The 26,143-nt window shown below is 38.7% G+C and overlaps 1 protein-coding gene across 1 annotated transcript in view; it reads left to right on the top strand.

Moving 5' to 3' along the window:
- The window catches only part of MAGI2 (membrane associated guanylate kinase, WW and PDZ domain containing 2), a 1,168,341-nt gene that overhangs the window by 1,013,891 nt on the left and 128,307 nt on the right, over positions 1 to 26,143 (top strand). Inside the window, exons 15-16 of the mRNA XM_027838694.1 lie at positions 20,419 to 20,604; positions 22,620 to 22,794. Coding sequence (XP_027694495.1) covers positions 20,419 to 20,604; positions 22,620 to 22,794 — 361 coding nt within the window. The remainder of the gene's footprint in view (positions 1 to 20,418; positions 20,605 to 22,619; positions 22,795 to 26,143) is intronic.

The raw sequence follows: 26,143 nt of genomic DNA, 5'->3' as shown, positions 1-26,143 counted from the left end.
AAGCATTTTTGTTTAGTCCTATCACTGACAATTTTCCAGTCTAATAGGACTTAGATTCATAGACAAATTATTTTCACACATAGTATAATTTTTTAAAATTTTCTTTTCTCATTTACATGTAAACAGGCAAACATTCTTCTTTTTAAATTTTGAGTTCCAAATTCTCTCCCTCACCTCTCCCATCCTTGAAAAGGCAAAGGATTTGATATAGATTATATATGTTCAGTCATACAAAATAATTCCATATTAGCCATGTTGCAAAAGAAAATGCAGATCAAAAAATAATAATAATAATGAATTTTTTTAAGTATGCTTCAATCTGCATTTGGACTCCATCAGTCCTTTCTCTGGAGATGGATAGCACTTTTTCATCATAAGTCCTCCAGAATTGTCTTGGATCATTGTATTGCTGAGAATAGCTGAGTCTTTCCCAGTTGAGTCTTACACAATATTGCTGTTACTGTGTACATGGTTATCCTGGTTCTGCTCATTTCACTTTCCATCAGTTCATGTAAGTCTTGCAAGGTTTTTCTGAAAGTTTCTTGATCATCATTTTTTATAGCACAATAGTGTTCTATCACAATTATATACTACAATTTGTTCAGCTATTCCCCAATTGATAGGCATCCCTTCAATTTCCAATTCTTTGCTACCACAAGAAGAGTTGATATAAATATTTTTGTACATGAGGGTCCTTTTCCCTTTCCTTTGATTTGCTTAAGGTACATACCTAGTAATGCTATTGCTGGGTCCAGTTTTATAGCCCTGTGACCATAGTTCCAAATTGCTCTCTAGAATGATTGGATCAGTTCACCAACAGATCATTAGTGTCCCAATTTTCCCACTTCTCCTCCAACATTTATCATTTTCTTTTTCTCTCATATTAGCCAATCTGATAGGTTTGAGGTAATACCTCAGAATTGTTTTAATTTTCATTTCTCTAATCAATTGCTCTAATCTTTTTTTTTCAAGATTATAAATAGCTCTAGCTTCTTCTGAAAACTGTTTGTATCCTTTGTCCATTTGTCAATTGGAAAATAATTCATATTTTTTATAAATTTGACTGAGTTCTCTATATGTTTGAGAAATGAGGCCTTTATCAGAGAAACTTGCTGTAAATTGTTTCCCCAGTTTCCTACTTTCCTTCTAATCTTGCCTGCATTGGTTTTGTATGTGCAAAAACTTTTTAATTTGATTTAATCAAATTATTCATTTTATATCCCATAATGCTCTATGTGTCTTATCTGGTCACTAATTCTTCCCTTCCATAGATCAGACAGGTAAGATATTGCATGCTCCTCTAATTTACTTATTGTGTCTCCTTTTATGTCTAAATCATGTATCTCATTTTGACCTTAGCTTGATATACGGTATGAGATATAGGTCTCTACTACTTTCTTTCAAACTGCTTTCTAGTTTTTCCAGAAATTTTTGTCAAATAGTGAATTCTTTTCCCAAAATCTTGGATCTTTGGGTTTGTTAAACACTAGGTTACTATGGTCATTTTCTACTGTGTGTTGTGTACCCACTCTATTCTACTCATGCACCACTGTATTTCTTAGCCAGTACCAGATTGTTTTGATGATTACCACTTCCCAAAGGTTTGCTCAGTATTAGAATGACCAAAGACTGAAGAATGGGTCAAATCCTCAGGCTCATCAGTTTTCATTCAGATGTTGACCATATTATAATTCTCTGGGATAGAATGTGATTGACTCTGCCAAACAATGCCCAAAGTTTGAGTCTCTGATAAGCAGCTACCACAGTGAAGATTTAGTCTGTTCTCAAAGAATTACTAGTATTGTAGTCATAATAATTACTAATAATATCTAATAATGTTCATTGCACTAGATGTGGTACCTTAGAATCAATTACGTAAGAACATAGGAGGCTGCATGACGTAATGGACATAGTGTTGGACATGAAGTCCCATAGATTGGGGTTCAAATTCTTCTACGATTGAATGTGGTGTTATGGACAAGTCATTTAATTGCTCTAAGCCTCAGCCTTTTCATCTGTAAAATATCTGTAGGGACATAAAGCACTTTGTAAAACTTAAAGCATTATAAATGATTATTATTATTTTTAAAAGATTTTAATTCCTGGCATAAATACTATTCATAAAATCATAGGGTGAAGGTGAGATAGAAAAGGAATATGGCATCTTGCTCCCCCACCAAGCAGTTTATTTTACTTTCCAAGTAGATAACAGGATAAAAAATATCTCCCCTTCCTGCAGGCCCTTCATGATGTTAAGCTACTATCAAATACTGCAGCCAAGTTTTCTGTTAGTATTTGTAACTCCTGGCTCCAAGTGACAGAAAGGAAGGCTGCCAGGCACAGCTTTCAGCTCCAGCTCATTTATATAAAGATAAGCTTTGCAAAGGGCCGGAAAATCAAGATCTGGCTGCCACCCAGGTCCACACCCTTACTGTGAATAGATAGAGCCACACCTGACATTCTGGGGCTGGTGAATGGGGGAAATGAACAGCACCACTCTCTTTCTTCCAACAGAGTAGATTTGAAACGTATGCTTTGGAGGGTTAGTCTGTCCTCCTCATTTTACATGGGGACACTGAGGCTGAGAAAGGTTGAGTAATTTGTTCAAGGTCAAATAGCTCCTGGCAGAAGCAGGACCAGCATTCACATCTCATCTTTCCAATCCAATAAACTCTTCTCTCCAAAATGAACCCAGCAAGGGAAGCCTCAGCTGTGTACCCACAACCAATCACTACTGTGGCCATGCAATGGTGACAATTTGGGCACCGAGGTCCACTTTTCTTTTCACATCTTCCAGAGTAGTGCCCAATCATTGCACACATATAACCTATCTCAAATTGCTTACCATTTCAAGGAGAGGGGAAGAAAGAAAAGGAGGGAGGGAGAGAATTTGGAACTCGAAATTTTAAACAGCAAATGTTAAAAATTCTTTTTACAGGAATTTAGGGGAAAACTAAGATATTATTTAAAAAAAAAACCCAGTAGTGCCCAGTATCTATTTGCCAAGAACACTTTTAGGAAGTGACAATGTCAGGGGCAAGTTTTATCATGTGACTAAATCTAGTATCCCTCTTTCAATTTTTTTCCACTTATTGTCACATCTATATCTTTACCTTCAATGTACCCATGTTCTTTTCCCTTCAGAATATTTCCTCTAATTCCTCTTCCTTGTAGTTCTTTTCTGGCTCAGCTTCCAATTCTTTCTCTGTCAGTAGCATCTCCTGGTCATCCCAGGATCACAAAACCCACAGGGTTACCACAGCACCCATGCCAAGGTCCATGCTACTCACCACCTTGGTGATTTCGCTCTACATCCGCTCCCTCATTTGACCTTCTTAGCAATACTGTGAGGTGGATGCTCTTATTATCTCCATTTTCTAGATGAGGATACAGTATGAGTTACTTTAAGTGATGTTCTCAGGGTCATACAACTAACCAGTAAGTGTCTGAGATGGGAATCATGGATTTATATCTGGAAGGGGCTTCAAAGACCATCAAGTCCCATCTGCTCATTTTAGAAATGAGGAAACTAAGGCATAGGGACTTGCCCAGGATTGCAAAAATACTTATCTGAGGTAGGATTTGAACTTAGATCTTCCTAACTCAAAGTCTAGCACTCTATTCATTATGCCATAGTACTTCTCAAGTAGTGTTGCAAATTGTTTCTTCTCTTGGCAGAATAAAGAGCATTTTGTATGAATGAATGAATGAAAAATATTTATTAAACAGTCACTCTATGCTAAGCTCTGTGCTAAGTGCTGAAGGTAAAAATACAAAAACAAGACAGTCCTTAGTCTCATGGAGCTTACATATTAATAAATGGGGACAACATATAGAGGGGAGTGATGGCCAGGGAGACAGAGCTTGGTTTGGGGAAGTCAGTGATGGTGATGAAAAAAGGATAGGGAGTTAGGCCTGTATTTAATATGGCACTTCCCATATGGCCACTAGGTGGCACAGTGGATACAGTGCTGAGCCTACAATACATCTTAATGAGTTCAAATCTGGCCTCAGACATTTACTAGCTGTGTGACCCTGGGCAAGTCACTTAACCCTGTCTTTCTTAGTTTCCTAATCTGTAAAATGAGTGGAGGAGGAAATGGCAAACCACTCTAGTTTCTTTGCCAAGAAAACCCCCAAATGGGGTAATGAAGAGTTGGATACATCTAAAAAAAAAAAAAGACTGAACAACAATAACAAAACTTCCCATATGATACTTTTAGTCACCAAACTTCCTAATATAATATTAATGAGAAAACATAGAGTTGTATTTGCATTACAAAGATTTCCTTCCCCCTCATCCTCATATCATCCTCATGATATTTGTTTATATGTTCAGGTTAGTCTGCACAATGCTTCTGTGAGGTCAATAAAACATAAGCAATAATAATCTAATTTTTTGACTAAAGGAACACATTCATTCAGCCAATCAGAGGTCACACTATAAATCTGTCCCAGAACATGCTACAGCTCTCCTGTGCCCTCATGGCCTTCCTCTAGGGATATTTCATGTTTAACTTCATTCAACAACACAGAATCACATTATTCCAAATTAAAACCTGATAGATGCCCTGGTAGTTGAACCAAAACTTTGGCTTCTGTGAAGAACAGAAGATCCAATAAATATTCATGTAATCTTCTGGATAACACATTGAAAAGGACAGCTGGCTCAGGAGGGATCATTTGACTGGTTTAGTATCTGTTTCCATTTACATTAAGAAAATATCGAAAGAAGTTATTATCCACCAGAGGGCTTAGGAGGTACAATGGAAGCTTGATATTGCACCTGACTGCTTTTGACATTTACCTATTGTAAAAGGGAAAATGTGTGAAGATAGCCAAATGACTTTTTACAAAACACAATCTCAGCAGCTATAAAAGAGAAAAGGATATGACAGAGATGGAACACACTGCATCTGTAAAAATGAGGAACAGAACTTGTCAGCAACACTTACTTGTAACTATCAACCACTTCAACCTGACCTGCTGAGAAATTACTCAGAGCCAATTACACCAATGGTCCTGAAAACACTAGCGTGTTTTTAAAAAAAATAGAAAAAATAGGAGGAAGAAAGAAAATGTAGGTTTCATCGAACTTTTTTAACCCTAGTAACTGGGGTGTTTAGCTCTGAACTGCATTTTTGTCACATTTTCTGGAGAAGCATAGCTTTGAAAAATCAGCTATTCTTGATAGTTTTATCTGTCAGGGGCACAGCAGGCAAATATCAATAGAAGTCTTTTCAGAGCTCTTATGTGAGTTATTTGGCAATTTTCCCCAAAATATAGTAAATTTGTCACCTGGGCCCTAAAATATCGGTTATTATACATAATGTTGCTTCATTTTTTTAAAGGCCTCTAGAAACTAGAAAATACTGCCATGGTACAATGGAAGGAGCCTTGGGCTTGGCAACAGGACACATTTATTCCCATTCCTGCTCTACCACTGGCTACCTGTGTGGTTTGGGTCAAATTACTTTACCTCTCTGAACTTTAGGTCCTTATCTATAAAATAAGATTGACAATTCTTGAACTACTCACCTCACACAGTTGTAATAAATGAATAAGATAATGTGGGTAAAGTGCTTTGACACCTAAACAGTAGACACATCATAAGTCATTTTTATATGGTGCTTTAAGGTTTATAGAACTTTTTCCTTACAACATCTCAGTAAGATAAATAGAAACAATACTATTATCCACATTTTTCAGATAAGGAAACTGAGGCTCAGTAAAGTGATTTGCCAAAGATCATACTGGTACTAAATGATAGAAAGAGAATTGAAACACAATTCTTCTGACTTCAAGTCCGGTGCTTTTCTATGCTTCCTCTCCATCTAAATTATAATAATAATTATTATTATTATGATATTTATGTCTTGGTATTTTCTGCATTACCACCTTTTACCTCTTAGTCTAGAATGCTGAAATCTCCATTCAATTTTCTTCCATTTTATTAGTATGATTCATCAGTTGCTAACAGCAATTTGTCTACCTTGGCTTCTTCATCTATAAAATGGGGATAATAATAGCACTTCCGACCCAGGGTTGTGATGAGGATAAAATGAGATCCTGTATGTAAAGCACTTCGGAAAACCTAAAGTATTATATAAATATTGGCTAATATAATTAATACATTATAACACGCTATTCACAGAGTAACAGAAGTTAAAATGAAGGACTTTTAAGCTGCTTAGAATGATATTTAAAGAAGGACTTCAGTAAGAACACACTCTACAAAAATTGCTTATTCTCTCATCTTCAATTAGGTATTCATCCTTACTTGGAGAAACAGAAATGGATAATTACTGATAAATTGATTCTGGCACCAAAACTAGAAAAAGAAATGCTTTTTTGTCTTTTCCCTCTTTCTTTCTCTTTCAGTGCTTTTTTTTTCCTGGGCACTCATAGCATATTATTTTATCCATTTTCCATTGCAGATATTAAAAACAAAAATGCTTTTCCAAAGTGAAAGCACCCTAAGGCTGAATGTGTGTAACCAGTCAAGTCAATCCAAATAGTCAAATCAGTTTGATAATGTAGACACAACTTAAGAATCCTGCATTACCCAGTGACCTCATTAATGTGGGTACGCCTCCCCTTAGGGCAGATCACAATCTATTTATACCCTTCTCATCTTGTATACTTGTTATCTGTCATCCTTGGTAGAGGATCAGCCTAATGGCCTTCTTCTAGAACTTTGGACATTTTGTGGATACCAGTGAAGCCATCCATCTCATCTTAATACACGACCAGCCCACCTTATTTTCCAATCATACATTTCCAGTGTAATATCTTTTATGCACCTTCTCCAACATGAATCGTTGCTGTTAATGTACTACAGCCTGGTAGTTTTTATTGAAAATGAATTCAAATAGAGAGCATCTCTTTCTATCCTCACATCTGACCATATGCTCAGTACAAAGCATACAGTGGAGAATAACTGACCAGCTAAGTCCCAAATGAGCAGCAAACCATGCATCCAGAAGGAAAAGGATACAGTTTTGTTTGGTTTTGTTTTTTAATGTAGGGATAGGGACTGGAACTGTGATTTCCATCAGTGAAGGAAAATTCCCGACCTCTCTGCCAATGCAGTTACCTTTTCTACAACTTAGAGTCTTTGAGAGCTGCCTAGAAAAGTGGGACTTGTCCAAGATCACAAAATCCATTTGTATCAGAATCAGGACTTGGAACTCCTGTCTTCCTGGCTTCAAAGCCAGCTCTTTATCGTTATATCTGTTGCTCCTCATAAAAAATGCAGTCAAAATAGCAGCTATTTTTCAAAAAACAAAAACAAAAACCTTGCAACTTGTTTGGCTACAAATTTTAGGGAAGACTTGTTCCTTTCTTTTTTGGCAAACTAAATGTCATCAACTGTTAATGAGTTTCATTAAATGAAGTATTGTCATGCTTCAGGGTACCGGAGGGAATCACTCTGTTTGGAATTTTCATAATTTTTTTACCACAAAATTTTGAAAGGGAATGTATGTTTTTTTCCCCACATTGTCCTGACCTTGGTAACCAAAAATTCTTTCTTAGAATACCATTCATCTGATATAATGACTTTTCACTAGCAGGACCTCATTCCTGCAATGCCCTCCCTCTTTACCCCCAACTCTAGGCTTCCCTGACTTCCTTACAGACTCAACTCAAATATTAATTTCTTCAGAAGGCCTTTCTCAGTCTCTTCCGCAATCCTCACCCCATACTAATAGTGTCTTTCCTCTGTGATTATCTCCAATTTACCCTGCATGTATCTTGTACCTGTATAATTCTTTGAGCATTGTCTCTCCCATTAGAATGTAAGCTCTTCGAGGACAAGAACCACGTATTTACCTTTCTTTGTATCCCTAGCACTTAGCACAGTGTGTGATGCTTAGTAAGTGTTTAATAAGTGCCTGTTGATTGGCTGATATTCACTTAAGTATGTAGGTTAAAATAGAACGCACCCCTTCATTCTGTCCATCAATAAAAGAGGGGTAGAAGAATCAGTCAATTTTCATTAACATACTTAACAACGTAGCGATCAATCAGCAAGCATTTATTAAGTGCTTACTACGTGACGTGCATTGTATTAAGTGTTAGAATTAAAAGTTAAGCTCAAGAATATGTATTTTTTCAATTACGCATCTCCATTTGGTTTACCAACAACACTTTTATAATGAAATGTTTTTAACTTGTTTTTCAGTATTTTGATGGTGTTTTGAATCCCTCTTTTGTTGTTGGGTCATTTCAGTCATGTCAGACTCTTTGTCACCCCATTTGGGGTTTTCTTGGCAAAGATACTGAAATGGTTTGCCATTTTCTTCTTTGCATCATTTTACAGATAAGGAACTGAGGCAAACAGGGCTAAGTGACTTGCCCAGGGTCACACAGCTAGTAGATGTCTTTGGCCAGACTTGAACTCAGGAACATGAGTCTTTCTGATTTCAGGCCTTGCTCTCTGTCCACTGTGTTACCTATCTGCCCTTTGGTTCCCTCTATATTCCTTCTATCACAAAAATCTGAGCTGGGCATGAGGTGTCTGTCTCTCAACTGATCTCAGATTGGCCACATTAATGATAGTGGCAGCAGGAGGGATCCGAGATAAAGCCCACCTACCAAGATGTCTGCAGTTTTACAAGGCAGCTAAGGCTATTTTCTTCCACAAAAGGCCTCCTCTGGTGTCATATTATGGCATGGAAGTGACATGAGGCTCTCCAGGGCCATGTCAGGGAGCCAAAGCTTTGGGCAGGTCTTTCCAAGCTGGAATCACTTCAAGTACAATTCCCAGACCGAGTTGTAACTGCTGCCCAAGGGCCAGCCTGGCTAAGTGCAGTAGAGAGTCTCAACACCAGAAATCCAGGGATGAATTTTTGTGCCAAGACAACCCATGAAACAGATGAAAATACAAATTCCCTTCAGTCCTACGTGGCCCCCTTCCACTTCTGCAGTGATAGCGCTGGAACAGCAGAAAAGAAACCACAGGCTCAGATGGCATGGAAGGATGGTGATCAGTACTGGGGGAAGGAATACTCAAACACTGATGAGGTCACAGATCCGTCAAAATGTGAAATCGATCAAGTACTTGAAACCATCCTTCTCTTTGCCACTTTTCATCTTTCCCAGAGTGAGTAAGGAGCTCTAGCACTGCCTTTTGTTTTTCTAGTTAAAATCTCTCTTTATGTCTAACACACACACTATTCTTCCTCTTCTTTGTTGAGCTGTCCCCTCCCCTTGACTGAATCCTACTAGGTGCACAGTGAGCTCTCTTTCCAAATCCCCACTGTGTGTTTTGTTTATACCACAGATTTGGCAATTATATTCTGCCTTTTATTAGTTAATAATTATGATCCTAATCATAATTGGCATTTTGTAGCTCTTTAAAGTTTGGAAAATACTTGATGCCCTTTATCTTATTTGATCATCATGATGTAATGGCTAACATACTAGGCTTAGAGTCAGAAAAATCTGGATTCAGATTTACCAGCTTTGTGACAGTGTACAAATCACTTACTAATAGTAATGATGATAGCTGTCATTTATATAGCTCTTGGAGGTTTCCAACAGCTCTTTTCATATGTTTGCTTTTTACAACAGTACTGAGAGATAGGTGCTGTTATTTTGCCCATTTTACAGATGAGGAAACTGAGGCTGAAAAAAGTTAAGTGACTTGCCCAAAATCTCATAGTAAGTGCCTAGACAGGATTTGAATTCTAGGCCTAATATTCTATGTACTGTACCACCTAGCTGCCTCTCTGAACCCCAGTTTCTTCATCTGTATAGTGAGAGAGCTGAGCTCAATGGTCCCTTCCAGCTCTAAGTTTAGGATACTATGACACTGTAATTCTTACAGTAACTGTGTGAGGTAGGTAATGCAGTTGTAGTTGTTGTTGTGGTTGTTCGGTCATTTCAGTTGTGTCCAACTCTTCACGAACCCATTTGGGGTTTTCTTGACAAATATGCTGGAGTGGTTTGCCATTTTCTTCTCCAGTTCATTTTACAGATGAGGAAACTGAGGGAAACAGGGTTAAGTGACTTGCCCAGGGTCACACAGCCAGGAAGTGTCTGAGGCCAGATTTGAATTGGTCTTCCTGACTTCAGACCTGGCACTCTATCCCACGCAGCTATTATTATTCCCCATTTAATATTAGGAAATTGATGCCCTGAGAGGTGCAATGGTTAACCTTTGGTCATACAGCGAATAAGTGCCAGAGGTAAGATTCAAAGCCAGGTCTCCCCTAAGTCCAAATCCTGTTTTCCAGTGCACCATGATTTGCACCCTGTCTCCCCAACAAGACAGTAAGGTCCTTGTGTCCTAAGACTGTATCTTTTTTAGCTTTGTGGCACAGTGGATAGAATGTTGGAGTCAGAAAGTCCTGGGGTTCCAATTCAGCATCAGTCACTGGCCAGCTGTGTGACCTTTAGGCAAGTCACTTAACCTTTGTCTGCCTTAGTTTTCTCATCTATAAAATCAGGGAAATCATATCACCCACCTCCCAGGGCTGCTGTGAGGATGAGATATCTGTAAACCATTTTGTAAACCATAAAGCACTGTATAAATGCTAGCTGTCATCATCATTCTTATTATTATTGTTAGCACAGTGACACATATAATCAATGAGCACTAAATGTGTGTTGATTAACTGTTGATTAAACCTTTTGCCATAACCCCATACTCTAAGTGTTGAGTTAAATGATCTTTGCAAAGGACCCTTTAAAACCAAATGAAAGACTGTCCTAAAGGATTTTCTTTAAACGAAAATAAAAAACAACAATAATTTAAATGAAATCATTTCTCCTTATATCTGTTTGCAAATTTGGGCCCAGACCATCTTTTTTGCTTCTCTCTAAACTAATGACATGCTGGGGTGGGGGGGGGGGAACAAAACTTGCACAGCTGAAAGAGACTAAACTAATGAGAGTTTCTGTAGATGTCCTTTGAAGTACATTTCATATTTTATTTTGTCATCCCCATTTATGATACTCCTCACTGATTAGTTTGACTATAACCTGTGCAGCATTCACTTCCCCCTGCTAATACATCCATCCATGTATAAGCCCACCTTGTAGACTCTATTAATCCTGAGATAATTAAACTCACATTTGAGTCATCTAATGCCACACTTTCTGTGTCTCAGAAAGCGAATAAAGGATAAGCAGCACCATAAGAGACATGAAAGAAAGAAGGCCTTGAAAATAGTTTGTATCAGAACTCTGCTGGTTGCAGGAGCCCACAAAGAATCAATTCTAATTGTCAATAAGGAACTCAAAGACCAAGACCCTACTCTCCATTTTTTTTCTGCTCCTCCAAAGGACCAAATGCAATGTATTGAGCACACAATAGTTATTCAACATATGCTTCTTCACTAAAGGAACAAATCAAGTCTTTACAAGATGTCATTGATTCACCCTATCCCACACCATGATGTGTGCCAGAGTTATAGCAGCTCTTATGCTTCAAATCAACCACATGACAAGGTCAAAGCACAGAAACCCAACAACTAAAGAGAAGGGACATCACTGATCCCTGCAGCTGCGAAGTAATAAGAGTATAGAAGCATGGGATTAGGGTGTAGGTTATCTAGTCCAACGATTTCATACTTTAGTTGAGTTTTCCTAAATGTATGTGGAAAAATAGGTAGTAGATGGCACAGTGTCAAAAAGAACAATTTTATCCATAGAATATTCCAGCATAGCATTGACATTTCCCTGGTGTAAGCTACTCTACCAAGTGTGTTAGATGTATTTTGCAAAAATGTAATGATCAGCAAGCATTTATTAAATGCTTACTGTGTGTCAGTATGTTAAGGAAGAGGGATACAAAAACAAAAATGCCACAGTCCTTGCCCTCAAAGAGCTTACATCCTATCAGGGAAATCAACATTTATACACATGAGAAGATACAAAACATGTACAAACTAAAAAAAGTTAATTTAGTGGGAGAAGCTATAAAGAATAAGAAAGGCCTCATGGTAGGAGATAGGCTTGAATTGAATTTTGACGGAAGCTAGGGATTCTAAGACACAAAGGAAAAGAGACAGTGCATTCCAGGCCTGGGGGAAGAACCCTTGCAAACCTACAGAATTGGGAAATGGAATAGTGGGGATGACAGCAAGTCAGCTAGCTTGGATGGATTATAGAATACGTGAAAAGTAACACGTTTGGAAAGGTAGGCTAGAACAAGGTTGTGAAAGTCTTTAAATGCCAAATAGAGGAGGGCAATAGAAAGCTACGAGGCTTCTTAAGCAAGGAGGTGGCATGGTAAGGCCACATTCTAGAGGAGCATGGCAAAGAGGGCACCGGGCTGACTTTATGTCAGGGACTCCCAGGTTCACATCGGGCCTCAGATATATAACAGCTGTCCAAACCTGTTCCAGCCACTTAACTTCGGAGTTCCCTCTAGGTGGTACTCTAGATAATAGATGCATTGTTGAACTACATTGATACAGACAGTTTATATGTGGTAGTAATCCACACCAATGAAATCATGGTTCTAGACTATATGCATACACATGTAATAAATGCATGTGTATGTCAGGAGAGAGACAGACAGACAGACAGAGAGATTAATGAACTGGCCTTAAAACATGCACAGATATTCCCTGCTTGGTTTTGGTCTAAGCAACTACATGAAGTTTTGGGGGGGGGACATATGATTGAGGGACTTGTTCTATGTTCTATGTGACGAAAAAAAGTTTTATAATGGGCTGAGGAGTCAGAAAAACTGATGACTCATGGGTTTCTGATCCTAAGTGGATAAGTATATAAAAGGGGGGTCACCCACTCCTTCCTTGCTGTCTTTTCTTTGTGACTGTGAGGAGGCAGAACTACTTTGAATTGCCTCCAAGGGCAGCATGAAGTGAAAAATGGCAGCAGAAGATCCAGAGGTCCCAGCAGAAGTCCTGGCAGTAGTTAGAGTTGAATGGTATGGGGCCAGACTCAGGCCCATGGCCCTCACACATCTGAATATAGCCAGGTAGTAGGGCTAGTGGCTGCAAGGCCTGGCAGCTGCAGAGCAAGAGTACTGATTTTGCCTCTTCCCTTGTACCTGCCCTAGATCATTCAGCTCTGAATGACGATAAAACATCTAAATTCTCCTGGTCACGTAGGTATTTCCATCTCAAAATATTTGTTAGCCTATGATCAAGAAAGAACACACATAAGAGAAAAGAGATAGCCATGTGCTCATGGCTGCCATAGCCAGGTGGAAGGTAAGGTTACTGGTCATCTCCTATAAATAGCTCTTGTGGGGGAGAAGGGGATGGCAGTTTATGATTCCTTGACAGCCTTGGGGCAAAGAAAGTGGGGAAGAGGTGGTTGGCCCTTTTGTATACCCACTCAGTTAGTGCTAGGCAACAATGAGTTACCAGTTCTTCCCACTCCATATACAACTAGAAGGTGATTTGGAATTATACATATCTGCAATGAGATGCACATGGCAGGAAACAGGGTCCTTCCAAGATTCCATGTAATGGTTTTGACTAAGAAGGCAGGGAATAGCTGTATGTGCTTCAAGGACTGCGTGTGGTTTGTGTGTGTGTGTGTATATACACATTTTTATTTATATATGTGTGCGTGTAAATATGTATGTAAAGCAGCTAGGTAGCTCAATGTATAGAGCACTGGGACTTGAGTAAGGAAGACCTGAGTTCATATGAGGCCTCAGACACCTATTAGCTGTGTGACCCTTGGCAAGTCACTTAACCTCTGTTTCCCTTAACCCATTGGAGAAAGAAATGGCAAACCACTCTAGTATCTTTGTCAAGAAAACCCCATGGTCCACAGAGTCATGAAGAATCAGGCACAACTGAACAATAACAAATGTCTGGATGCATGTGTGTATGTATGTATATACTCCAGAGACATATGTTATGGTTCTTCCCATAAAAGGAATCAAGAACAAAAATTGTTTTGGATTTCTTTTAACACTAAACCACCCTGAGGGTAAGAAAGCTCATCACAACAGATTTTGAGCCTGAAGTGAAGTTTCATACACCATACCATGTTATCTCTGATTGTTTCCCCAAAAATCTCTACGTCCAAACCCTTATGTCAAGATATCCATTTTCCCCAAATATCCAGGGACCTAGAGCTTCATTAAGTCGGTAAGACTAACATAAAGGCTTAATATGTTGCTCTTGCCTGACATCGCAGGTTAGAGAGGCAAGCAATCTTAGAGTGATGGTGGATTGAATTACAGCTGTTAGCTGAGAATCCTTATTCTCAGAAAACTAATGAGTTGGTGCATTTCTGCGAAAGGTTAAAAGGGTGAGTAACAGCCACCAAGGTCAACACTTCTTCGTTGCTTTGTGATTACATTAGAGATGCACAAGATGCGCTCATGTCATGACCTTAGGGAACCTCGTCATCGAGAAAATGAAACTCTATCTTGTTGAGGAAGATTCTACTCTGGTCATCACGCTCATTAGGGACTTGCTGTAGACCAGAATCTGATATATGTCTATGAGGAGGGAAATTTTAGTTAATGCAAATTGAAATCCTTCAGGGGCCAGACTTTCTAAAATACTGTTTTTATTAAAGTAAATGTCAATTAAGGCTATTACAACACCATCTCAGTACCTTTCATTTACCAGTTGCATGTTTTGCTTTGTTTTTTAATATATTGCCTTGACTAATTCAACTTATAGTTTACAACAGGTAGTCAATTATTCATCATTCTAAGTGGCTGCCTCCTGATCTCGGTTTCTTGCTATATAGGACATTATATAAATGTTCTAATAAAATTGACATGTTACTGAAAGGGTCCAAGTGACCTGAAGATATATAGTCACTTAATCAATTCTTTAAGAGAATCTCAAAATTGTACTAATAATGCTAATAGGTATATTTACAGAAAACCTTTTTTTTCTGAGAATTACAATAGATTAAGAAGGTTTTCCAACTAATCTTCCCGTGAGTCCAGCTGAGATTAAGAACTCTGGACCTGGAGTCAGAAAACCTGAATTCAAATTTGACCTCGAACACTTATTAGCTGTTTGACCTTGGGCAAGTCACTTAATTTCTATCTGCCTCAGTTTCCTCAACTGTAAAAAAATGGGATATTTATTTAATGCCTGCATTTTTCAATGAGGAAACTAATGTCTAGAGCAGTAACATGACTAACCCTTGGTCACATAAGCGATAAGTATCAGAGCTGGAATCACTTAGCACTTACCTCACAAGGTTGTCATGAGGATCAAATGAGATAATATTTGTAAAGCACTTAGCATAGTGCCTGGCACATAATAAGAGCTTAGTAAATATGGGTTCCTTCTTCTCTTCCTCCATTTTTATAAAAATCTTTCTCACTTCCCTGAACTAGAATATTAAATTAAAGGACCAGAGTAGGCTCTGGAACTGACAGCTCCAGAGAATGAGACCAGTTTACTCCTTTATACCACAAAGAGGTGTAAGTGAGCCTCAATTAGCCCATCACTAGAAGGGACTAGGAGTTTCCTAGCCCCTTTCAGGTGTCTTCATCCAATGGCCCTATCACCTGTAATCTGACTGAATGGTGACTAAGGAACTTTGTCAATTTGATCAGGGACTAATAATGGCCCATACCTGTAATCTTAGAGTATTTAGGAAACTCCTAAATTCACTCAGCCTATGTTTATGCGTTTTGATCGTTTGTGTTTTTATGTACAATCACCTCAGAGATATAGATAATGTAAAGCAGATCATAGAATTTAGAGTAGAATCAACTAAGTGGCTCAGTGGATAGAGTGCTGGGCCTTGAGTCAGAAAGACCTGAATTCAAATCCAGCCTCAGACACTAGTTGTGTGACCCTGGGGCAAGTCACTTAACCTCTGCTTTGTGCTTACAAATGATTTGCCTCTCAATTACTTACCATTATTGTTATGACTCTGTTTCCCCCTTTAAATAAATGAAAAGAAGGTAGCTGCCAAATCCTTGTCTGGTGTGATGAATGATGAACGTGAATAGAAATTGGGAGAGGGAGCGCCTTTTGCCCTTGGAGAGGAAGATATATTGTTAATCCACTGGAAAAGGAAATAGCAAACCGCTCTGGTATCTTTGTCAAGAAAACCCCATGGAAAGTATTGGTGTGCTATAATCCATGGGGTCACAAAGAGTCAGATATGACTGAACAACAACAACAACAAGAACTAGGATATGGAGTAGGAAGGGATCTGGGAGACTTATTTAATACCTTCATTTTTCAAAGAGGAAACTAATGTCTAGAGCAATAACATGACCAACACTTGGTCATATAAGCGATAAGTATCAGAGCTGGAATCAGAACCTTAGTGTAATAGGAATGTGGCTTGTAGTACCTTACACTAAAACCAGATCTGACCATTTTACACATATATATACCCTCCAGCATCTTCAATGGCTTCTTCTTCTCTCTAGTCCAATATGCTCAGCCTGGCCTTTGAAGCTTTCCACAATCTGATTCCCATCCACATCTCCTGTCTTATTTCATACTACTTTCTGATAGAGTCAAATTAGCACGAAAGCGATTCACTGCACAAAGTATTCCCATTTCCTGCCTCTGTGTCTTTGCCCAGACATTCCTTCTGTCTGGAACTTTCTGCTTGTTCACCTCTAGTTTATAGAATTCTGAGCTTCCTTCATGCATGGCTGAGATATCACTTGCTACCTACCTAAGGCCTTTCCTGTCCTGCTCTCCTTCCCCATAGTTATTAGCACCTTCTACCTCTTGAAATTATCTTGCCTTTGTTAACAAATCCACTCTGAGTATGAGGATTAAATGAGATATAGTGGGTACCCACAATACTCTAACCCTTGCATGAAGGAGAGGACCCCACGTGTAGCTACAGGGCAGGTGTGGTACTAAAGTGCTAGGCTCACTCATGTAAATCAAGCAGGGTACCCTCTGTAAAGAAGATGCTTCAAGCTAGACTTTACCAGTTACCACTTGTAATAGGTCCACATAGTCAAAAGGCAGCTGCTAGGATTGGGCAGTATGTTTAATAAAGTTCCTACATGTGTACAGGGCATAGATGTACACATTGATTCATCTCACTGGCAAGATCAAGTGAGATCTGGGTTTGGATACTAGAAACTCCTTGTTTCAGCTGTGCTCTACCCCAACACTTTCAACAACAAGATCCTATCCCTCTCCCTACACCAGGCTTACTCTCCCTTCAGTAACTTGTCTCAGGCTAGGACAAAGATTCTTACTTTTTTGTGTTATAAACCCCTTTGGGAGTCTGGTGAAGTCTATAGTTATTGTAGTTCAGTTGTTTCTGACTCATTGTGACTTCGTTTGAGGTTTTCTTGGCAAAGATACTGAAGTGGTTTGCCATTTGCTTCTCCAGCTCATTTTACAGATGAGGAAACTGAGGGAAACAGGGTTAAATGACTTGCCCAAGATCACACAGCTAATAATTGTCTGAGGCTCAATTTGACTCAAGTCTCCCTGACTTCAAGCCCAGCACTCTATCCATGGTGCCACTTACCTGCCCTAAAAGCCTACAGACTCCTCAAAATTAAGGATTTTGTTTTGTTTTGATACATTAAGAAAAAACATATAGAATCACAAAGAAATCCAAAGGCTAGCAAAAATAAAGATGTAATCTTCTTGCATCCAAGTTCACAGAGCCCAGTTTAAGAATCTTTGATCTAAGGATTTTTTGTTGATTTTTGTTAATTCACTTTCTCCTATGGGATCCCAAGAAGCTTCTTACCCCCTTCCAAACAACTCCCTGTGAACCCAGAACTGTGTATCTTTCTCTCCAATGGCAAAAGGTGTTACCTCCCAATTTCTATTCACTATCATCATTCATCACACCAGACAAGGATTTGGCAGTCACCTTCTTTTCATTTATTTAAAGGGGGGAAGTAGATTCATAAGTAATAACAATAATGGTAAGCAATTGAGAAGGCTGCCTGAGCTGCCTGTGACTGGTAACAGAACTGCCTGCATCTCCTAAATTTTGCCCCTTTCCTGAAAGAAAGGGGACCAGAAAGAGATCATCTACCAGTTTAATATGAGCTTTTAGGATAGTTCACCTTTAATAGATAAGGAGAGGCAAAGGAAAGCTCTCCCTCACTGCTCTTCACTCCCCATTAGCCCTTGGTCAGGGCAAAGAGACCAGTTCTCAACTTCAGTCTACCATCATCTGCAGCAAGGTCTCTAAGAGTCGGGGGACCCTATAAGAACTGTATGCCTACCCTTCCCCCACTATAACAGAAAATGGATACTCTTCATCCTTCTTTTTCTTCTTCCCCAGAATTCTTTCCCACAAACCAGTGAATTCTGGGAAAGAGTCCATTCACTTTGCTCTAGCTATGTCTGAAGTCTAACGTCTCTGTGGTAATATGCTACAGAATATGGCTATAGCGGTGTGCTACACATCAATTTGTATACACTATTTATTTACTTATTTATAATTTGTATCCCCCCCCCAATAGAATGTAAGCTTCTTGAAGACAGTGATTATTTCATTTTTGTCTGTATTCCTAGCATTGTGTTTTCCGGATGTAACCAAAAGACCATCAGTATAAGTTTTGTTCCTCACTGGTGGAAATCAATGTAACCACCTTCTGTGAGGGGCAATTTTCTTGAATTGACTTCCACTGAAGGCAGGGGGTAAAAAAACACAACAAAAATTGGACTTTTAGAATTTCAGGCCATAGTCACAAAAATACCATCTTGCTAACCTAAAATGAAGTAGTCTCTCAATGTTAACTTTTTGGGGTACTTTGCTCTGTTTGATCCTATAGCAAGCAAGCTACTTCTTCCACTATGTAAGCATTACTTCCTGCTAATCCAGTCACAGTGGCTTTTGTACAGGTTAACACCAGAAAAGGTAACCTGTGTACTTAGTATAAAAGGGATTCGTGCCTGTGCATGTACATGTCCACATGTCCACAGATACTGAACTCAAAGGGAAGATTTTGTAGGAAGGAAGAAAATGTACATGTTTATGAATAAGGACTGAACACTAACTAATACCAAATGCCAGCTAACATGTTTATACTAAATACCAACTAAACGTCCACAAGGAGGAATAATCAGCAAGTATATTGAGATAAATTGGATTAAGTGGCCTCTTACATAACTTTTAATTCCAGTATTCTATGGTAATCATGATTTTAAATAAAATTTCTAATTTTTTTTAAAATTTACTCAGTCCCATCAATAAACTGGAAATGTTTTAATTTTCACACGTCATACATTTTATAGCAGAGTTTTGACTTGAATCAATTACTTTCATATTCTAACAATTATCCCAGACCATAGAAAATTAGCCCTAGTTCATGAATTTGCTCATTACCCCACACCGCCCCCCACACACAAACACTGCAATTTTTTACCAGTGTTAGGATTTTATCTGTCACATGAGCAACCTACAGAGAGTGAAGAATAAACATAGCTATAAAACAAAACACTTGTTTCTTAAGCTCTTGTTACAGATGAGATCAGTCCCTGTCTATCCAAAGCATGAATAAACCAATAGCCATCACTCATTGATTTTCTAGAACTTACTTCTTCACTCTTCCTGGTCTCCAATGTCTTCAAAGGGAAAAATAGGGAAGGGAAGATGAACCAGGGGAAGCTGTGGTAGAAAGAATATTAAATTCTGTTGTCAGAGGGCATAGATTGGAATTGCAATTTTGTGACATTGAGCAAATGCCTTTACCTTCCTAGAACTTGATATTCCTCTGCGGTAAAATAAAGGTGTCAGACTACATGGTTTCTAGGGTCCTTTAAAATTCTAAATCCTATGATCTTGCTTCTTTAACTTATGAGGAATGTTTGTAGCTCTCCATACCCCTAAAAGAAAAAGATACACATACACATGCATTGAGTCCTATCAGAGTTGCTGAACTGCTCAGAGATTAATTTTGTAAAACTGATATAGTTAGATATCTGCCTCTTTTAACCTTTATCTTAGTAGGTGAAGTCAGAAATCAAATTCCTCATAGCTATTTCTCAGCTCACCAGCTACTGACCATTTTAATATCTATTTATCTCTTCTTTACTCAAGAGGAAAGAAATGTAAAGAGAGAATGGCATTGCTGGTATTTGCTACATTTTCTGTCTGCTTGTGTGTTTTTGTATATTAACTAGAATGTAATCTCCTTGAGGGCGATAAACTTTGTGTTTGAAATTGATAGATTGCTCTCTACGTGGCATGTAAAGTGTGAAATTCTATTTTTAGGACCATTCATTAAATGATACTCAGGAGAGGAGATTGAGATTTCTGTAAACAAATATAACTCCTAGAGAGTGAATACTGATGTCCATTGATGGGATAGGACTTAGAGATCCTATATAGCTATAAAACAAAACACTTGTTTCTTAAGCTCTGCTTACAGATGAGATGAGTCCCTGTCTATCCAAAGTATAAATAAACCAATAGCCATTACTCATTGATTTTTCTAAAACTTACTTTTTTTTTTTTTAGTATCACTAGTAACAATTGTTGTGGGTTTCTTCTTAGCTGTGCCGCATAAAATTGGCCGTATTATTGATGGAAGTCCTGCCGATCGCTGTGCAAAACTAAAAGTTGGAGACCGGATATTAGCTGTGAATGGCCAATCTATCATCAATATGCCTCATGCAGATATTGTCAAGCTCATAAAAGATGCCGGTCTTAGTGTAACACTTCGAATCATTCCTCAGGAGGGTAAGTAGCCTTAATATGGCCTCTCAGAGTCATTGGAACCCATCCAGTAGAGGTAATTGTTCCTGACTTGCTTGCTGTTATCATGGCATCTACATAGCTGCTATCAGTGTGGTATTAGTGAGCTGTTGTTATTTCTAGTTTCCCTCAACTACTGCCTGACTTCTTATAGATCTTAACTAATTTCTTTCATGGAACAAGTTAAGTGCCTTTGTAGTCAAAACATTTTAAACCCAGAGACAATCAGTTATTCAGCTGCTCCTTGTAGTATGAATAGTACAGCAATTTCAGAGAAGAGTCATTATGTTGTTGAATGCTGGGGCCCATCGAACATCATTGAGAGAAGTACAGTTCTGAAAAATGGCTTGGCATACATAGTACTCGAGCTCTGGAGAATTCTTTTTATTTCATATTTGGCTGAATCAATCTTGAAGACCTGGAGGAAACTACATCAGATAAAAGGAGACAGAGCATTTCTTTCCCATATAGGAAAAGTTTGTATGTCACAGATTCAGAATTTCCACTTAGCCTATGAAAACTCATTGTGAAACAATGGCTCCATCCTGAGGCCCGGAAGAGAGTCACCATTTGTACAACTTAGGGCAGTTTCTCAACAGACAACAACAACAAAGTCTGAGTATGATTTCAACATCCCCATACCCAGGGGACTAGCTACTCCCCACATAATGAGATGGGAATTGCATCTTAGGAGCACAGTGTTTTATATGGAAGTTGATGTGATTACATAGCTCATTGTCATCTGCTTTATTTAGATCACCCTCTGCTGTTGATCTAACTCTCTCTGAGTATAGTCTAACACTCTCACAGCAGATACTAAATAACTAAATAGTCACCTGGTTTTGCAAATCAATCCAGAAGAATCAGAAAGAGAGTGTAATATATGTCATTTTCAAAGGAGATATCAATAGATATTCTCCCTTTATCTACCTACTTATTCACCACGAACTGACTGAAAATGATATCTGAACTTGTCTTAATGAAAATAGGATGTTACCAGAAAACACTATTAACTTTTCTACAAATATTGTAGAGGATATTTTTTTTTGGCTACCTGAGTCTCAGAGAGAATTAGCAATTTGTACATAGTCACCCAGCTAATAAATGACAGGTAGGATCTGAACCCAGGTCTTCCTTACTTCAAGCTCAACATTCTATCCACTATATCATATTGCCTTTCCAATATTTAATAGAAATTCAATCCATTTGAGCAAGACTGGTTATTGGAAATCTGAACCGAGTTAATGTGTTCTCAGTGTAAAATATGCCAATTTCTTCTCTTGTCCCAATACACAAAAGTAATTACAGTTGAAACCTTAACAAATTATGAAAAAGATTAAAGCTACCAAGTATTTTTTAAAGAAATGGCTCCTGGGATCTTTATATGCCCAGATGTTCTTTTGTGTCTGTCTGTGCAACTGTGGCACCCCAGAGTTACGAGTTACTGGTCACTGAATGCAACTAATAACAAAACCATTGAGAAGGGAATCTGGAAAGTATTCATTTGTAACAGGACTGTTTCCAGCATCCTTAACTAAACTTTAAAATGGAAATAAGATTTACCATTCCTGCCCAAATGCCCATGGCTAAGAGACCTTGTCTCCGCTACAAGTCATCCATACTGAATTAAAATGTGCCACTCCAAGTCATTTTTGAAATGGCCAATGTCCCTAGTTTGTCTTTCTTTTTTTTTTAACAGAAATCATTAAAAAAAAAAAGAAACTTTTACCATTTGTCCTGATTGAATGATCTTTAAAATGACACTCATGTCAATGAGAGTAATTGTTGAAAAAGAGTTTCTAATTTCAGGTAATAAAGGATGGCAATAAGGCTGATTCTCATTCTTTTAGAAGTCTGACTATGAAACCAAAATAGCCAAAGTCAGGAAATGAAAAATTCCCAAGGTGGTCCGTAGCAGGAAATGGTCATTATTAATCCCCTCAGTTTTGTTTTCTAATGCCTACATGACTGGATTTTCATCTTTGGCTTTCATTCTGCAGAGCTGAACAGCCCAGCATCTGCCCCCAGCTCTGAGAAACAGAGCCCCATGGCCCAACAGCACAGCCCCACAGCTCAGCAGAGTCCACTGGCCCAGCAGAGTCCTGTGGCCCCTAACAGCCCTGTCACCCAGCCACCTCCTCCCCAGCCCCTGCAGCTGCAAGGACATGAAAACAGGTAAGCATCTCTGAGGTGTCTCACTTCCAGATATCAGGGGAAAGAAAGATGAGACAAATTTGGATTTACAAGTTACAAGATTTGGGTTGTTTCCAGTCCCTTCAAATGAAAGCTATGTTTATCCTAAGCAACATTTTGATCTTACTGCTCTCATTATTTATAAAAGCACAGCTCATCTATCTCTTGACTTTCAGTCTTCCAATATCTTTATTTGTAAGAATGAAAATAATGATATCTGCACCTGCTTCATAGAAATCTTGTGATGGAGAAACTTAGTTTAAGAATTTCTCAAAGTCCCTCATGAGACATGAGCCCTCTGTCTAGCCTTCACTGGAGCGTTCCTGTGATTGGGAAGCAGCTTGGTCTGGAGTGGAGGTTTTCAATTTTTTTTATGTCGTGGATTCCTTTGATATTCTAGTGAAATCTATGGGAATAATGTTCTTAAATGCATAAAATAAAATCTATGTTATAACAAAGGAAATCAGTGATATTGAAATAAATTAATCAAAAATTTAAAAAAAAAAGTCACACACCTAGATTATGGACTCCTGGTCAAGGGTAATGTTTCCTAAGCAGAATGCTCCAGAATCTCCGAGTTGCTCTATTTTCTCACTTTGCATTGAAAGGCAGAGAGGATACTGTCCAGCTCACATAATCATTGACATACCTGAATTTATCACTGCAGAGAATGACCCAGCCATGACTTGCAGACATACAATGTATGTCCAGCTGAACTTCTTGAAATCCATTAGACTGACATCAAGTACTCTGGGCTTTGGAAGCACTGGTTAGTCCTTAATGAGGGTCTGCCCCATCAATCAAACAAATCCATCTTTGGCATTAAATAAGTGCCTATGAAATGTTTCTTTTCATTAATTCATTCACTTATTAAGCCCCTTACTGTGCTAAATAAGCAAGCATTTATTAAGCCAGGCATTGGGGATTAAAAGACAAAAATTAACCAGACCTTGCCCTCAAGGAACCTGCATTCTATCAGGTGAAACTACACATACACACATAATTAATTATCTACATCTACATGTATCTATATGTAAAAGGAGCATAAGATAACATTCAAGGTAAAGTACTAGTAGCTTTTGAGATCAGGAAGAGCTTCATATAGAAGGTAGCACTTGAGTGAAACTCAAAGGAAACTAGGGAATCTAATAGGTAGATGTGAGGAGAAAGGGCATTGCAGGCACGTGGGGATGAGCTGTGCAAAGGCCTGGAGATGGGAGATGAGACTTCAAGTCAAGTCAAACATTTACTAAGTGCCTACTGTATGTCAGGCACAGTGCACGTCATTATATGAGGAACAACAAGAAAGTCAACCATCACACTTATTTCTTTCAAAAAAAAGGAAGTTCTTTGAATCTGAAAAAGGTAAAAGAGGTCACTATCAGCAGTGGAGAAACATAAATCAGGGTACAAAAAAGGCATTGGACTAATGAGAATGATGATGGTCTGATGCAGTAGACTGAGGGATTTAAAGTAGGTGGTCAGCATTGTTTGATCCTGGAAGAGGTTGCCAGGGCAAGATGGGAACTCATCCCTCTTGGAGCTTCTAGTAAAGAAAAGAAAATGGCAGATATTGTAATGACAGTGGCTCATCCTATGCACAAAGTATGTAAATAGTGCTACCCACTACTTAGAAGAAAGACTTTTGAGGGCAGTGTGTACGCCACCTTGAGCTCTAAGGAAAGTGATAGATAAAACTGTGAGCTTTAGAACATTATTATATATCCTCCATATAATTGAAAGTGGTGGTAGGATTTGAGAATAATGTAGATTTAAAAACACATTTAAATTTTTTCCTTTAGCTAAAGATAAGAAATAGTAGACTGTGAGAAAATATAAAATCCTCAATGATCTTCTCCATAATTATGATATTTTCAGAACACCTGCCTTCCATCACTGCCTCCCATATTGGGGAAGTTGGAGTGAGAACATCTTTTTGATGATCAGAATTCATTTGCACTGTTGCAAAGCAAATATTGTTCCCATACCCCAGATGTTATTTCCAGGTGTTTTGCTCTACTTTGATTCCTCCCATTGACTTCACAGAAAACAAAATGTCTATCATCCTTAGATATTTACATGATATGTCGGGGGTGGGGGGGCAGAGTTAAAAGCTTGGATAGGAAAGTTAATGAAGCCTGTAGAATAAATGGCAAAAATAAGAATTCCACAGATGAATCAATCATTTATTCAGAGTTTACTACATGAAGATCTGGACAGATGTGTTAAGTACTATGTTAGGTGCTAGGAATACAAAGAAAAAGAAATTTTTTTTAAAAACTTTTCTTACGCTCAAGGATCTTACATCCTAATTGGGGAAGGTGGGGGGAACAATTTATAAGGAAATGTGTACAATCTATTTTCCATTCAGCCACTAAAGGGATTTTTTTTAAAGTATGGGTCTGATCACGACACCTCTCTTTCACATCTCTCCCTCCCCCACTCGCTAAATCCAGTAGCTTCCAATAATCTCCAGGAACAAATACAAAATGCTCTGTTTGGTATTCAAAGCCCTGCATATCCTAGCCCTCTCATATCTTTCTCATTTCCTTTCACCTTCCTCCCCACACGTACTCTTCTATCTAGTGATAGTGGCCTCCTGGCTCTTCCATGAGCAGGATACTCCATCTCCTGTTCCTGGCATTTTCTCTGGCTGTTCCCCATGTCCGGAATGTTCTCCTTCTTCTGCTCCAACTACTCACCTCCCTTGTATCCATAGATTGTAAGCTCCTTGAGGACAGGAACTATGTTTTGCCTCTTTTTGTATCCCTACCAGGGGTGGGGAACCTGCAGCCTCGAGACCACATACGGCCCTCTAGGTCCTCAAGTGTGGCCCTTTGACTGAATCCAAACTTCACAGAACAAATCCCTTTAATAAAAGGATTTGTTCTGTAAAACTTGGACTCAGTCAAAAGCCTGCAGCCAAGGATCTAAAAGGCCACATGTGACCTCAAGGCTACAGGTTCTCCACCCCTGTGGCCCTTAGCACACTACCTGGCTCATAGCAGGTTCTTGATAAATTTTTTTGAATTATTGAAAGATGCATACTGAGTACATGAAAGGTAACCTCAAAAAGAGGAAGTTATGGGTGGTGGAGTCGGTGGGGATGGTGGGGGAAAAGGCAGGTGGAACCAGAAGAGTCAAGAGTAAATCCTGGATGCCTCCGAAATAAACCTCACATGATTTAGCTTTGGCAGTGTGCTCTTTCATCAGATTCTTTGACTCATGCTAGCATTCATTTTAAACTTAGTGGAAGAGGCCCCACCAGTCACTGAACCAGCTCTTTCTCTTGGCTCTGCCTGAACCACTTACACCATTCCAAAATCACACT

Source organism: Vombatus ursinus, unplaced genomic scaffold (genome assembly GCF_900497805.2).
Source record: "Vombatus ursinus unplaced genomic scaffold, bare-nosed wombat genome assembly UNPS02014830.1, whole genome shotgun sequence".
NCBI lineage: Eukaryota > Metazoa > Chordata > Mammalia > Diprotodontia > Vombatidae > Vombatus > Vombatus ursinus.
The sequence above is the reverse complement of the archived record's forward strand: the minus strand, read 5'-3'. Positions and strand labels throughout refer to the sequence as shown.